Source organism: Polyodon spathula, chromosome 33 (assembly GCF_017654505.1).
Source record: "Polyodon spathula isolate WHYD16114869_AA chromosome 33, ASM1765450v1, whole genome shotgun sequence".
In the NCBI taxonomy this organism is placed as follows: Eukaryota; Metazoa; Chordata; class Actinopteri; order Acipenseriformes; family Polyodontidae; genus Polyodon; species Polyodon spathula.
In genome coordinates, this window is record NC_054566.1 from 1,488,150 (window position 1) to 1,504,573 (window position 16,424).

General features: G+C 42.2%; 1 protein-coding gene across 12 annotated transcripts in view; it reads left to right on the plus strand.

Annotated features, from left to right (window-relative positions):
• LOC121303525 (dynamin-1) overlaps window positions 1-16,424 on the plus strand; it is an 83,857-nt gene that overhangs the window by 8,974 nt on the left and 58,459 nt on the right. For all 12 annotated transcript variants that reach the window (XM_041234279.1, XM_041234273.1, XM_041234277.1 and 9 more), the window contains exons 2-9: window positions 1,967-2,040; window positions 6,331-6,480; window positions 7,755-7,958; window positions 9,436-9,534; window positions 10,801-10,961; window positions 11,101-11,243; window positions 11,628-11,763; window positions 11,983-12,050. In XM_041234279.1, coding sequence (XP_041090213.1) covers window positions 1,967-2,040; window positions 6,331-6,480; window positions 7,755-7,958; window positions 9,436-9,534; window positions 10,801-10,961; window positions 11,101-11,243; window positions 11,628-11,763; window positions 11,983-12,050 — 1,035 coding nt within the window. The remainder of the gene's footprint in view (window positions 1-1,966; window positions 2,041-6,330; window positions 6,481-7,754; window positions 7,959-9,435; window positions 9,535-10,800; window positions 10,962-11,100; window positions 11,244-11,627; window positions 11,764-11,982; window positions 12,051-16,424) is intronic.

Sequence of the window (16,424 nt, forward strand, 5' to 3'; positions counted from 1 at the left end):
AAATACAGAATCAGTGTAGAAGGTGACCTACCAGCATCAATCATTTCTTGCAGAAACTGCAAGATAACTGGCATAGGGCAAGAGACTGGGTTGTGACCCTTAGTCAGACACAAGTTCTGAAGATATCTCCATTTGTAGGCTTATAACCACTAGTGGAGCCTCCCCTAGCATTATGCAGCCTATCCACGAAGGGTCAGATAGCCCTAGAGCGCCACCACCTGAAGGAGTAGCTGCCACTGCGACGGATGAGTACCCTCCCTCAAGAGGAGGTTCGATGCCCAGTTTGCCACTCCAGGAAGATGCGTTGTCAGCAGGTTCCTTTGTGCCCAAGTCAGAAGCCGGAAGGCAATGCAATGTAACCCAGGGGACCGAAGGCCACCCTGGTGGTTGACATATGCCACTGCTGAATTGTTGTCCGTCCGGACCAACACATGTGCCCCATGTAGCACTGGGAGAAAGTGCTGGAGAGAAAGGTATACAGCCTGCAACTCCAGCATGTTTATGTGCAGGGATGTCCAACGGCCTGACCAGGTGCCGCAGACTCCTGTGCCTTATCAGACTGCCCCTGAACCCAAGTTGGAGTTATCTTCAGCGACAAGCCAGCTTTCAGCACAAAAGCAGGGGAACTACAGTTGACTTGGAGAAGGTCTTTCAAAAACACATTTAGTAACGCAAAGGTCTTACCTTACAGTAGGTGAGAGGCAAACGAGAAAATGGCTTCTGTTGGTTGACTGTTTAATTCCTCGGTAGACGGGACCGAGGACCTCACCCCAGGAAGGGGTCTATCGGCAGATCTGATATGAAGAGCTCAGTGAATACCTACCTAAGGCAGGCATATCCCATAAGTATGCTGGTATCGAATTGAAAGGGAACCTCTGCTTTCCACAGTACTCTGAGTTTGGTTAATTTTTTGACTGTCTGGTTTAACATCAACTGGATTATTACAGAGTTAAAGAATGATAATTTCGATCATTTAAAAGAGGTCCCTGTGCTTTCTCAGAGACTGAACCCTTGACTCACTGCCTGTCTTTCAAAGAGACTGAACTATTATTATTATTAATTTGTGTGGTGCCCCTTTGTATATTTTTATGATTTATAGTATTATTATTGCTTGTGCTGCAGATGAAAAGCCACCGCCATTATGTGTTATTGTTTTATTGTGATTTTAGAAATGCCGCTTCATAAATCTCATTTTAATATCACAGACTTCATTTACAAATGAGTCCCACCTACAATTTGCCCATGCAAATATAATTAAAGATTGACACACCTTAAAATGCATTAGTAATGTGTGGTGGAGCGCATTGCATGGTGCAGTGCATTTTGGTCGTGTTAACACAGCCTTAACTTGCCAAAGTGTCATGATACATACGGGGCAATTTTAAGGTTGGCGTAAACTCGGCGCTATGGCCTTAATGCCGTCACATACTCTTGATTCATGACCCTCAAAATACCTTGTGTGGGGGAAAGGGACTTAGGTGTGTGTAACTGTGTGTAAAACTGTGTCTAACTGTGTAAACTTTATAGTGAAGGCGAATGCCCAGCTTGTATTGTAGCCTGTATTGCATCACTTCCCTGCATCTTCTTGACTCTGAGTCTCTAATACCTGCTGGTAACAGCTTAGGCAGTGACGTCACCCTGTCACACAGACGCTTTTATCAAAAGAGTCTTACAGAGACCAGGGGGTTAACTAGCATCAACAACGGCTGCAGTCATTTACAATAGAACCTCCGTTTTACATCTCATCCGAAGGACGGTGCACAAGGAAGTTAAGTGACTTGCTCAGGGTCACACATAGCGAGTCAGTGGCTGGGTGGGGATTTGAACTGGGGACCAGATATCAAGCCCTTTTATTGAACCACTAGACCACCAAGTAGTTAAATAAAAGAATCCTTGACTCCTTATCTAATGTCATTCTCAGAGACTGAATCCTTGACTCCCTGTCTAATGTCTTTGTCTTCTGCAGGGACTTCCTTCCCCGTGGATCTGGCATCGTCACCCGACGTCCTCTTGTTCTGCAGCTCATTAACTGTCCCACAGGTAAATTTTATTAAGAAACAAAATAGTAGGATCCCTGAGTGGTAAAAGCTTGGCTGTGTGATGTGCAGAGTGAGTCAAACAGTCAAGGGAGCGCAGGTTTGTGTCCTGGCTGTGCCAAGTTGCTGGTTACTGCTGGGGATTCCAGATGGAACGTCACATTGGCTCTGGCGCTCTGCGGGTTAGGGAGGCAAAACCAGTTAAACTAATCTAGCATACAAAACCCTATATCAGTGTACAAACCCAAGCAGTGCTATCTGAAATACGGTCATTGTTCATTTCTTATTATTTTCAGCAAATATCAGCAGTTGCATAGTGGGTGGTAAAACTGTGACAGCTTTGCACATACGGCAAGCTCTATGAAGTTGCTTTGCCGTATGTGCAAAGTGGTACTGAATAGCTCAGAAGCAGAGCTTTCTAGCAGGGCTCTAACTCCAGGATACAGTTGTAAGCACTTGGGCTTACTTCTGTCTTCTTGGGTAGCAGTTTCAGATAAATGACTGCCCACTCAAGAGCTTGCCCTGTATAAATACCTTCACATAAAGTGGATGAAAGAGGTCAGTGCTCTATAGTTCATGAAGAATGGAGAGACACAGCGTCTCAGGAGACAACTCCAGAGTGGGGAGACACAGAGTCTTAGGAGACAGCTCCAGAGTGGAGAGACACAGCCCTGTTTTGTCGATTGTTGTCTGCCACTGAACTAACTGTTGATTTGGTGAAAGCAGAGGGCTGAGTTGCTCCCCGAGCGAGCCTATTTATCAGTTTATTCAGATATATTTACACAGGGAAAGCCCCCCACCCCACCCCCACTGTAGATGTTTGTGTGGATAGCTGCTATACAGTACACTTTTTTGATAAGTGAAAAAAAACATCTTTGAATTTGCAAGTGGGTTTCAAGAAGCAGCTTCTGTTTCATCTGCTAACAAGATGGAACAGAATTTAAATAGGACTGTCCAATCCTAAATAAATAATACATAACATTAGCAACTACATACAGTTCGCAAGGACACTGTCTGTTGTGTGCGCTGCTTATCAATCACCCTATTGTATCGTGGGGCATTGCTGGTACAGATTATGACCCCTTTCTCTAGAACCGCACTGCAGAAGAGCCAGACTTTAGACTCTGTGTGTTTATAGAGTTGATCTTTTTAACGTGTGTGTATCACATAGCACTGGGCAATGACAGCAATGTAATGAAATGGAGGCTGAGCGTGTACTGGCGTCAATGCATATTGCTAATGAACACCTGACTACTGTGTCGTCTACACTTGTGATCATAAAGCTTTAAACTAGGGCTGCCCAAATACATTTTCAGAGTAATTATGACTTCTTAAAAATGCATACATTTCACAACAAAAAAGCTCAATTTCCCTCATCTATTCAACTGAGTACTAATCAATGGCAATTCACTTTTTTACTGAGTGATTTAAAAGCTACTTGGAATAGAATTTTCCTTTCACCCAGGGCTGACATTTTTATTGCCGTTGTATTGTATACTGGGAGATGTTTTAGGTTGTCAAGTTTAATCAGAAGTTATATGTTAGCCAGGAAGGACTACAATCCCACAATTCACTGCAGATATGTTGCTCACAGTGGGAGATTGTAACATTTCTATCAAAATCTGAATAAAGATGAATATGGACTTAAACTGGAATATGGCAAAACCTACTGACACTGTTTCACAGCAGCTGGATTCATTAAGTCTCTCAAATTATAACAGAGCTTACTAGATATATCATGAAATCTCCTATGAAGGCAACACTTCTTGATGTTATTCTTACTAACACCCCTGCAAAATAGCAGTCTGCTGTCTTTTGCCAAGATCATTGTTTTATAGCATGCATATGAAGTGGATGTTCTGAAAAGCATCCTCTCATGATTATGTTTAAGCGTAATTTGAAAAAAATGAATGAACAGGCTTTCTTATACGATTTAGCATCAGTAAAATGGAGCAGAATTAAACTGATTCCCACTGTAGAAGATGCTTGGGTCTTTTATCACCAGTGAAAAAGTTTAGAACGAAAAATCGTTTTAGTCCCTGGTTTGATTCTGAGTTGTCTGTTCTAGCTCAGCAAAAGAATCTAGCTTGGCGTACAGGCAAGAGTTGACTTTTATAAGCAGCAATTTTCCTCTTTTAATCCTCTTTCTCTCAGTTACCCACATCTATTATTTCTGATTAAATTGTTGCTACAGAAAAATTGCGCATGGCTGATTTTTTTCAATCGTCGTTTCAAAGTAGGTTGCATATTTGATGCAGCTACAGTAAACACTATAGCTAGCCCCAATCTACCAAAACTTGATTATACTGATTCTGCTGTCTGTCCTTTTAGTGTTTCGTTACACACTATTACTGAAGCTGAAGTGTTGGAGGAGCGGTTCAGAGTTGACCCCAAAAAGTCAGCTGGGTCTGATGAGTTGGATCACTTCTTTTTAAAAACTTGTGCTTGTGTAATTTCTGCTCCTATAGCTCATTTGTTTAATCTTTCGATTCAGACAGCAGAGTTCCCTATGGCATGGAAATCTGCTGTCGTGATACCCCTTTTTAAAGGTGGCAGTAGATCTGATCCTAATAGCTATAGGCTAATCTCAATTTTGCCTTGTAAATAATCAGCTAATTAACTTTTTAGAGACTAATAATATTCTTTCTGATATGCAGTCTGGTTTTCGTTCTGGACATGGGTGTATTACAGCTACCTTGAAAGTACTGAATGATATAATAACTGCCTTCGACAACAAACAAGTTTGTGCAGCTATTTTCATAGACTTAGCTAAGGCATTTGACACTGTTGATAATTCTGTTTTATTAAATAGACTGAGTGACATTGATTTTGCTAAGGATTGTCTTGCCTGGTTTCAGAACTACTTTTCTGATTGGGTTCAGTGCGTGAAATCCGACAGATTTACTTCTCAACCACTAACTGTTACAAAGGGTGTGCCTCAAGGCTCTGTTTTGGGCCCTACCCTTTTCTCTATTTATATAAACAATGAGGCCCAAACAATAGGCAGCACCTTCATTCATCTTTATGCAGACAATGCAATTTTATCCTCAGTTGGCTCCTCCATCACTTCAGTAATGCACAATCTGCAGCTTAGTTTTGTTGATGTTCAACAGGCCTTTTCTGACCTTTGTCTTTTATTGAACTCTAATAAAACCAAATTTATGTTGTTTAATAGAAGGAACCCTGGTGGTGCAGGAAATCACAACATTGTAACTCGTGATGGGTCTGAACTAGAGCAAGTTCCATCCTAGAAGTATCTTGGAATCTGGGTGGATTATGTACTGACATTCAATATGCACATTAATAACTTCTATTAACAATCTGAAGTTCAGTCCAGACTTGGTTTCTTATACCCTGATAGGACTTGCTTTGCTCACTCGACTAAATATACTCCAGTTCAAATGACCATTCTTCCCTTTTTTGATTACAGTGATGTAATTTATAGAATGGCCCCTAGGAGCGCTCGCGGAAGACTTGACGTTCTTTACCATTCGGCCATTAGATTTGTTATTGGTGCACCATTTCATACACATCACTGCGATCTTTGTTCTTTCATTAATTGGCCTGCCCTGCACCCAAAGCATCTAACGCATTGGCATCTGTTAATTTACAGATGTAAGGTTAAGTTCCAACCAACTTGCATAATCTACTGCATGTTTATGTGCCTTCTTACAATTTACAATCATGTGACTTTACCGAGTTGGTAATAGCGAAGGTCTGTACAGTCTCGGTGTGGTTTGAGAATGTGCTTTGAACATTTTGCTTTGATACTGATTAATGCTGTGCAGCAATTCAGTTTTCACCAAATTTTATAACTAGATCTGTCTTTTATATTACTGATTTATTCCACATTTTTGTGCATGTCAAATTGTACTGAAACTCCAGCATTCTTTGGGTCTAGTTATAGAGAGTATGAAGCGTCTTGGGACATGTGGACTCCCCCTGTGTGTCCCTCCATATGTGTGAATGCCGTGCTTACACTTTTACATATATCACAGAACTGCTAATCCAGTTGACATGAAATTTAGTTCTTTGCAACTGATCTGTTGACATATAGTGATTTTCATGGTATCTGATAGCCTGGTATCTCTAATGTATATATTTATATGTATTGACTTAGTTTCTAATAAGTTTTCCCTTTCTATAACTTTCCAGTGCTTCTCCTTGTCTTCATGTGCAAGGCTTGATTACTTTGCATGCAGAATAAAGTACTAGAGGAGCCACGCTGTACAGGGGAGCACATCTACACCAGTATCATGTGTTTATGTTTAATCTCTCCCGTCCTTCCTTACAGAATATGCGGAGTTCCTGCACTGTAAAGGGAAGAAGTTTGTTGATTTTGAGGAGGTCCGGATGGAGATTGAGGCCGAGACTGACCGCATCACTGGGAGCAACAAAGGGATCTCCTCCGTCCCCATCAATCTGAGGGTCTCCTCACCCCACGGTAGGCCGGTTACCGAAATTATTTCCAAATAAGAAATTAAAAGGTGGAGGTCCACCTGGTAACGTCAGTGTGGTCTATAGGGTGAGTAATACAGTCAGGGGAGCGCAGGGGTCCCAGTGTCTTACCTGGTAAAGCACGGCAGTGTGGTGTGCAGGGTGAGTCATACAGTCAGGGGAGTGCAGGGGTCCCAGTGTCTTACCTGGTAAACCACGGCAGTGTGGTGTGCAGGGTGAGTCATACAGTCAGGGGAGCGCAGGGGTCCCAGTGTCTTACCTGGTAAAGCACTGCAATGTGGTGGGCAGAGGCCGGGAGCTCACTCACATCCGCTTTTGAGGTCTTGGGTGTAAAAGAGGCAACTGGCTTGGTCGTAGGATCGGAGGACAACCCACTGGACCTTCAGTCCTCCTGAGCTGTGTGGGGAATTTGCTGTGATGAGGGGAAAAAATGATTGGACATTTTAAATTGGGGAGAAAATCAGGGGTAAAATAATTGGGCACACAAAAAATAAATAAATAAATAAAATGAAAAGGCCTATAGATTAGGAGTCTATGAAAAGTTTGAAGATAAAAAAAATCATGTCAGTTCTATTTTTCATTTAAAAAATGATTCGCTGTAACATTATCAATACAGAAAGGCATTGACCTTCTGTCAATAGGTGGCAATGCTAAAACACAAACATACAGTACAGAGTTAGTTTAAATTGCTGTTTGATATCACAAAGTATTTAGTAATTTTACTACAGCATCCTTATTGAATTGAGGTCTGTGCGGAATGGAATTAACTTCTTTTACTCTTTGAAGGGTAAACAATTTGTCAAACTGATTTCTTAAAGATTTAAAAGGCCACTGAGCGGACGGGTGGATTTGATCATCAAAAAATATTTTGAGCTGCAGCCTGACCAAACTGAAAAAAATATCTCTGTAAAATGTAAACTGTGCCTGAGAATATAGTTTTCAAAGTAATCATTTTCTGCAATTAGTTACAATTAACTAGTAACTGTAACGGATTACTTTTCGAAAGTAACAACACTGGTGATAGAGAACTTTGGAGTAAGGTGTACTGCGTGGTTCTGGAGCTCTAGCACTTTGTCAGGGAAGCCATATTGCGTGCCAGGGGCCCGCAGCATTAAACACCTTAAGTTACCTTTCCCCTCAGTTTTCTTAAACTTTTTAATAAAGGTGTTGTATACAACCAGCCCCTGACTCTCAGAACCCTCATATATTCAGTGTGTGGATTTCACAGTGTCTGTCTGTTGTCCTGTCTCTCTCCCCTAGTCCTGAACCTGACCCTAGTGGATCTCCCTGGGATGACGAAGGTGCCGGTGGGTGACCAGCCACCCGACATTGAGCACCAGATCAGGGATATGATCATGCAGTTTGTCACCAAGGAAAACTGCCTCTGCCTCGCTGTGTCTCCCGCCAACTCGGATCTTGCCAACTCTGATGCTCTCAAGATTGCCAAAGAAGTTGACCCACAAGGTATGAAGGGAGAGGAGCTGGTACAGATGGGGTGTGTGTGTGGGGGAGAAAAAGTAATTAGAAGAGTGGGAGAGGAGGGGGAAAGAGGCATAGGGAGAGGAGTGGGGAAGAGGCATAGGGAGAGGTGACAGGGGGAAAAGCCCTCATTGGGAGGGGGGTGGGGTGGGAAGAGGCATTGGATGGCCCCCAGGAGGGGGAAGACATTTCTCCGGAACCCTCTACCCCCTCTCCTCACCCTTCTTCTCCGGGGGAAGAGGCATTGGGACTCCTAGGGATTCGTCCCCCCCCTTCTCCAGGATGGGGAAGAGCTTCCAAATTAGAGAGGGGAGAGGAAAGGGGAAGAGGCCCCTCTCCTCACCCCTCTAGGAGTGGGGTGAGAGCCCTCTGGGATGGTGCTGGGCATTAGGAGAGGGGGAGGGGAGGGGGGAAGAGGCACGGGGAGAGGAGGGGGAAGAGGCATTGGGAGAGGGGAAGAGGAGGGGGGAGGTATTGGGAGAAGGGGAGAGGAAGGGGGAAGAGGCATTAGGAGAGGGGGAGAGGAGGGGGAAGAGGCACGGGGAGAGGAGAGAGGAAGAGGCATTGGGAAGGGGGAAAAGCATTGAGAGAGGGAGAGGAGGGGGAAAGAGGTATTGTGAGAGGGGGAGAGGAGGAGGGAAGAGACATTGTCAGAGGGGGAGAGGAGTGGGAGAGGAGGGGGGAAGAGGCATTGCGAGAAGGGGAGAGGAGGAGGGGGAGAGGTATTGGGATAGGTGGGTGGTCAACAATTTCAGAAAAACATGGATAGTGCTGAAGAAGGCAAACGTTATACACAGAGGAGTGAGAGGGTGAGAAATTAGAGAAGGGAGAGATGATGTGGGAGAATATTTTAATAATAATTTAATTCCCAAATCAGATAGCTTTTACCATATGAGAGAGAGAGAGAGAGAGAGAGAGAGAGAGAGAGAGAGAGAGAGAGAGAGAGAGAGAGAGAGTTTATTTAAAAACAATCGCTACAGCGTGTTGGAAGTGCCAGTGCGATACTTGTTTAGTGTCCGTCCATGCCTCTTGTCTGTTTGTTTGGTCAACACGCCCTTTATTTTCAGTGTTGTGTGTTTTGTTTAAATCTTTTGTTTGTTTATTATTTAATAAAACGCTGGACGCCATAGTGTTTTGGTTTCTGTGTTCTTCCGGGTCTGACGTCACCACCACAGTCACCCTGGTCACATATGATGTCTGAAGAGGGATAAACCCAGCCTCCAAGTCAGACCAGGGAAGGACAGCGTTTTTTTGTGTGTTTTTCAAACAAAAAAAAAAACACTTTTTTGTGAGTGTGAAGTGTCCTTTTGAGGAAAAAAAAGGATTACAAATATTTTTCATAACAGTTCATGAGGTACTACTAGGAAATGGGAGGTGATGTGATAACAGTGGCCCTGTGGTGCAATAGATGAAGGTGTCTAACTGGAGTGTGTGTGTGCGTGTGCGTGTGTGTCGATCACAGGTCAGCGCACCATTGGTGTCATCACCAAACTGGATCTGATGGACGAGGGCACAGACGCTCGAGACATCCTGGAGAACAAGCTGCTGCCACTGCGGAGAGGTAGGTCCGGGACTCCCAATCCCCACGTCTCCCCTGCCCTGCAGGATTGCACTATACCAGACAACGAACCCTCTTCAAACAGGGGTTTGTTATCAAAAACCTGAAAGTGACTCGACTACTGTTGTAACGTTTGGAAAACAAGAAGCTCAACAGCGGAACAGCATTTTGTGACGTCAATCACCAGACACATACTGTTATAGAGGACCTTCTCAGGTGTCACCTATTACAGCATGTTTTATTATGCACCATGTTGTCATTCTCCAAGGATGAACAGATTCAGTGTAGAACGATGGCATGATTGGGCAGTTGTCTCCAGTGTAGCCCATTCAGCTCATTTTAAGAAAAAAACATAAAACAACATAAAAAAAAAAAGATAAATCGATTAAGACAGATCTTTTTCTTCTGAAGCTTCAACTGGATATTAAATGTGGTAATTAAAACTATGATAGCTGTGTGTGTTTTCCAGCTCAGGTTTGATGATTGGAAATATGTTTTAAAAACTTGTTGATTTCATAAAACTAGAAGTTCAATCCGGAAATTTTAATAATATTTAATTATAAGTACAGTTATATGTACACAAGAATTTGAGTGCAAATCCAATTAAAAAAAAAAAACAAACAAAAAAACATGAACCACAGTTTTCAGAATGTTATTTTTTGATTAACTATTAACAGATAACTAGAGGGCTGCCCTTTACAAGGGATCCCTTTGTGCCTCGGAGCAGGTTGCAGCATGGTCAGGGCTCCCATTTGCCCCACTTACATTTTTGTTTTAAGACAGATTACAAACCGAACTCCTGTACGAGCACTTCTCCTTGGTTTCCATTCATTGTTTGTTTATTAGTGTTTTCTCACTGAACACACAACAGCCCCCCCCCCCCCCCCCCCCCCCCAGCTGAGCCACTAATTATCCCACACAAGTGGATAAAGTAAAATTCCTGCTTAGTTTCAGTCACACATCTGGAATAAATGAACTGCTTTTATTTTGGTCTGTAAAATAAAATTGCTGAGCTGTGCAATAAATATTCTTGTGGGAAGCCATTTCATGAAAGGGTTTAAGGTTTTCCATTCTACCCAGGAACACTTCGTCATTCATGGTTTGTCCCCTTTCCATTTCAATCCATACTATATCCCCACATTCGGGTTCCTGTTTCTCAGTGGAAGAGTGTGGTATGTGTAAAGCTCTGATGAATGGAGCTCCCTGGATCACTGTGGTACTCAAGGGCTGTGTGTGCACGGTGAGCCTGACTGTGCTGCCTCCTGTCAGGGTACATCGGCGTGGTGAACCGCAGTCAGAAGGACATTGATGGGAAGAAGGATATCCAGGCGGCGCTGTCAGCGGAGAGGAAGTTCTTCCTGTCCCACCCAAGTTACCGACACATGGCCGATCGCATGGGCACCCCTTATCTGCAGAAAGTGCTCAACCAGGTAAATGACTAAACAGCAATATCAATTCAGTCCTGCAGTTTTGCTTTCATAGTATAGTATAGTATAGAAGCAGGTTGAGTCATTTCAATTAAGGGAGTCTGTAACAATGGTTTTGTGCTTCTCTCCCCCCCTCCCACAGCAACTGACCAATCACATCCGGGACACGCTGCCCGGGCTGCGCAACAAGCTGCAGAGCCAGCTGCTGTCCATCGAGAAGGAAGTGGAGGAGTACAAGAACTTCCGCCCAGACGACCCCTCACGCAAGACCAAGGCACTGCTGCAGTGAGTCCACACTGCTCCCTGGGGCAGCTTCATTCGCTCAAAACACCCTTCAAAACAATGAGCTTTCAATCTGGTTTCACAGGTGTAGCTATATGAGTTTTCAAAATGTTTTATGTCATGAAAGATTATTTTGCTTAATAACAGAGCTTAAATGAATCATTTATAACCCTGTAGGCTGTCGTGTATGTACAACAACAGTTTCTTTAGTGTGGGGCTGATGTTTTAGCCAAAATAGAGAAACTTCTCTTTTCTAAGCCATGAGGGGTCATTCAGAAGTCAATAAATAGGATAAAGGGTATGTTAGCTGGAGTATGCACTGTATCTTATTGCTGCCTGAGTTTCTCTCTGTATCTCCACTTCAATCTCCCTCTGCCCCTCTCCCAGGATGGTGCAGCAGTTTGCGGTGGATTTTGAGAAGAGAATCGAGGGATCAGGAGATCAGATCGACACCTATGAGCTTTCAGGGGGAGCCCGGATCAACCGCATCTTCCATGAGCGATTCCCCTTTGAGCTGGTCAAGGTATGACATCATTTACTGTGTTTCCACATCCCAAACCAGAGCTGGAAACCATTTTCAATGGACATTATCCAGTTCAGCGCTCTGGCTGCGCGCACGGTGCTGGCTGTGACTGTGACAGTGGAGCAGATTGTTGCTTTCGATCAGTTTGGTATCAGATCTGAGGCATGGGTGCAGGGCGAGTGGATTACCCTGATAGCTTGTGTTTCTCTTCTCTTTCAGATGGAGTTTAATGAGAAGGAGCTGCGCAGGGAGATCAGCTATGCCATTAAGAACATCCACGGTATCAGGCACGTATCCCAGGCTTCTTGGTCTCTCCCTGCCCCTCCTTGTCTTTCTATCTGGCTGTGAAAGAGTTCCCAAGGCTTTGTCACCAACTACAGGGCCATGTAGATAAAACTAATACAAGCTGGCCTCCAACCCCCTTTTGAGCATTGTTGTGCCTGGTCTGTATTTATATGGGATGCCTATAAGGAACAGAGAGTGATGTTGATAGCTCAGTAGAGGGCACCCTCTATTCCCTTACCCTGCATGTTTATTTGTTATTTTTAACCTTATGATTTAAATATTTTGAAACGAGGATCACCATGCCCTTCATGCGCATGTACGTTTGTAATGCCTCTCTATATACCCCCAGACTCTGATACTCACTATGCTAAACAATGCCCAAACCAAGCTTCTTTACAAATACGTGAGCGCTCCTCTAGATATGTATACAATGTAAGACAGACAAGACACAGACACAGGTCTATGCCAGTCCTATTCAGTACATCATGATAGTTCTGTATCCCCAAGCAGGCAATAGGAATAATAATAATAATAATAATAATAATAATAATAATAATAATAATAATAATAATAATAATAATAATTTTATATGGCTTTCAGTCTAGTTTCAGTGAATATTGAAAAGCAAAAGATTTCAAAGATCTCATATAACACCAGTTATTTTAGTTATTGTATTGGTTGGTAAAACCAGGGGAAAGCTTAGACAGGTTTTACTGTACAAAGTCATGTACAAAAGCAAATATACAAATCTACATATTCACATATTTCCATTCGTAATATTGGAAAATTGATCTTGCCTTTAGTCAGTTGTCAAGCAGGAATACACAGTTTAAACTTTACATAAATAAAAGCTACCATGTTGAATAAGATTGGGGTTATCATGAATTGGTGGTTATGCTATTCCAATTAAATAAGAAATATTCTTGTGTTCAATTGATTCTAAACTTATTATGAAACCCTATTGTAAAGTCTTTCCTTAATACTGCGACAAGCTAATGGTGGATCAGCGGGGTGTCCCTCCTGTCTCAGGGCTGTGTCTGGGGCTCCTCTAGCCCTACTGAACTCGATCTCTTGTAATGCATTCCAGTGAGTCATGGTGACATCACTGCACAGATTGGCCAGGTCCTCTGCTAGGGATTAGTGACAGGGATCAGCACAGTCATGAGCACGCTAACTATTAAACACCCAGTTTGGAATGTCCAATTATTATTCAACCTGGCTCATTGCTGCAGCCCCCAAAATCACTCGGGAGACACGGTCCGCTTCTTTCCACTCTACATGCCCAGCACAATACAATGCATTTGCTTTGAAAAGATCAAATTACAGCTCACTTTTTCGTATTTATTTATTTATTTTTGTTGGCCCCTACATTAATATGAACTTTCATGTTTATAACTCATTTTATATTCTAATTAAGTGATTAGTATTTCTTGGCTTATGACAGTATGTGCTTGGATAGTACATAATGCATACCCAAGGTTCTAATTACCAATCTCTGTAACAGTTCTACCGTACACATGGAATAATCCCATGACTATTTATTGAAACATTTCCGGCAATTTGTGGTGGAATAGACACAGGATATCAAACAGCCCTCTATAAACCTCCTCTTTGAAACACTGAGTGTGTATACAACTACAGTAAACCATGTCACTGTGGTTCTTCACCTGCCAGTTGACCTAGAATACAATGTGTTCCAATGCAAATGGAACAGGGCAGAGGCTGGGTGTGAACCAGAAACCTCACACATCACAAATGAGAGTTATAGAGTTTTTAACCTCATCACTTCAAGAGAGCCTCTTCACCACTGTGCAAGAGAGCCTCTTCAATGCTAAGCCGGGCTTGTTTCTTGTCTTGCTGACACAGGACAGAATCTGTAACAGTGCATCACACAACACTGCCATTTACAGAAAAGAGCAGCAACCTTGAATAAACAGCCATCTGTCCAAATGAGTTCCTTTGGTGACCAGTTAATTCAGTTTTCATTGCACATAGTCGGCCTTGCTTTATCAGGACGCATCAGGAGATGTAAAAATATCCTGAATATGCTGCTGTCCCAATTAAACGAGAGACACCTGAGATGACCTTAGTCACATTTTTTTGTTTCTAAATGAAAAGAAAAAGAATGAAATTATGATAAAATGTTAAATACATAATTTAAAATAGGAGTCAATAGTTTTTTTTTTTTATTTCTAACAAAACTAAGTGTTTTTTATTTCTACATGAAATGAAAAAAAAACAGAATCACATCTTAGCATAAGGAGAGACCCACGATGTTGACACGCCAACTTTCTTTGCAGCAGCAGCCTGATAAACCACAGGAGACTCCAATTGCTTCAAGACTTCAACCTACACACACCATAGCATAGTCACACACGCACAACACTGCGATACGCAAACCTGTCATGCTCTGAAACGCGATCTCCGGTCATCATTTGAAAATACTGTATCCCAATTAAACGAAGTGACATCCCAATTAAACGACATAAATAACACTGGGGGAAAAAGTCTCCCAGAGTTGTATATAAATAAATAAGGGTTAATCAACCATATGTAGGAGTCATTTGCACCATTTTGGGTGATGAAATTTGCCAATAAAGTGATATTCATGGTCATCACCTTTATAAAGGTATGCAGTGCCTCTAACATGGATGCACATTATGCTTCCTGACGCCCCCAAGTGGTACAGAAGTAGAGTCTTTAAACCTCAGCAGATGTTTCATCTGTGTTAGGTCTTAGGCCCCAGTGCTCCCCCTAGTGGATGACTTGGTTTTACTCCTAAAGCCCCCACCTAATTCTTCAGTCAATGCCTTATTTAAATTAAAATGCTGTACAAAGTTAAGAAATTAGAAGGAAGTGGTTCTCCTGTTATACTTTAAGTATTATAGTATTTATTTCACACTGTATATATTTAGTTCCACTCTAATAGAAGATCATTAATTAGAGATTAAAAGTAATTAGATGTTTTAAATATCAACTGTCTCTGCACTTCCAAAAGAACCTGATTAAGAATCACAAAGTAAGTGGGCACGGGAGTGGAACACCCGGGCAGCATAGCGGTTCAGCCCAGTTCTTACCACCCTCCTCGGCTGATATCAAAGAATGCACTTGGACAGGATGCAAGAAACATACTCAAAATCAAATCAGCAGGACCTGAAACCAGGGGCGGCCTTTTAAATAAGGAGTACAAAAATCAATTGGAGAATTGGTTTGAGTCGGTGTGGTATGTGTTAGTATTCTAGCTGTACCTTCACTTAACATAAACCATCGTCCAAAGACGAAAGACTTACATATTATTACTTTTTAAAAAAAGCAATTAATTAATGACCCGTATAAAAATATGACTGTGATTTTGACAGCAATAGGAATAGAGCAGCAACAGGGAGTTTCTGTTCTGCAGCACTTGAGGGTACATGGACCGTGATGAGGAGAAACAGTCCCTGCTGATTTTGCCTCTATAACTCGCAGGAGTGCCAGAGCCAATGAGGCACACCCTGTGGAATCCCCAGTGAAGACCGGTGACTTCACACAGCCAGGACACAATCTGTAGCGTGTTCTTCAATGTTTTAACCTTTTAGGCTGGTGTTAAAAGCTGCATATGCTATGTGTTTCCTTAAACAATTGATCTAAGAGATTGATCTAAGGAAAGTCTTTCTTGGATGTCAGATTTTTTATATAAGTTTAAATATCCCCCCACAGAACCAGCGAATGTTGTTAATAACCTCCAGATGCTGCAGGTGGTAGCAGTAACATGCCTATTTACTTCACAGAGTGACAGCATGGCAAAGGGCTTCAAAATAACATACTGTTGCCTGCAGCTGAAACTACTTATAGATAACATAAGTACACTGCAAAGATCTAGTTTCTAATGAATGTGCAGAAGATTAATTCAGACAGAACCTTCAAAATTTAAGAACTTGAACTGTAAAATTAACTGTAATTGTCTACAAGAAGTCTTGGTCAGCGTTTCTTTAAAATGTAAAACATTTGCCAAACTAAAGCAGGGGTAATCCTGCAGATAGCCCTCATAGTCTCCAAATCTAAATTCCTCCATTCTGATTCATCTTTCTTTATTTAATACAATTATGATGCCCATTATTCTTCCATCAGATAAGTCCATAGGTGCCAACCGTCCCTCATCAGGTAGAATTCTTGAGGGCGAGACAGTCCCTCGTTTTTTGTTTAGCATTATATTGGAGTGAATAGGGGATTTTTATAACCAAAAACCCAGTGAAATGTTCTCTTTGGTGGCTGCAGGGATTCTACATGAATATTTTGTTTTTGATTGAAACTCCATGATTTCATGCAAACACAGTTCTCACTTTGCAGTACCATGGAGATACTATAACCTTGTCGTGACACAACAGTTTTTGTTT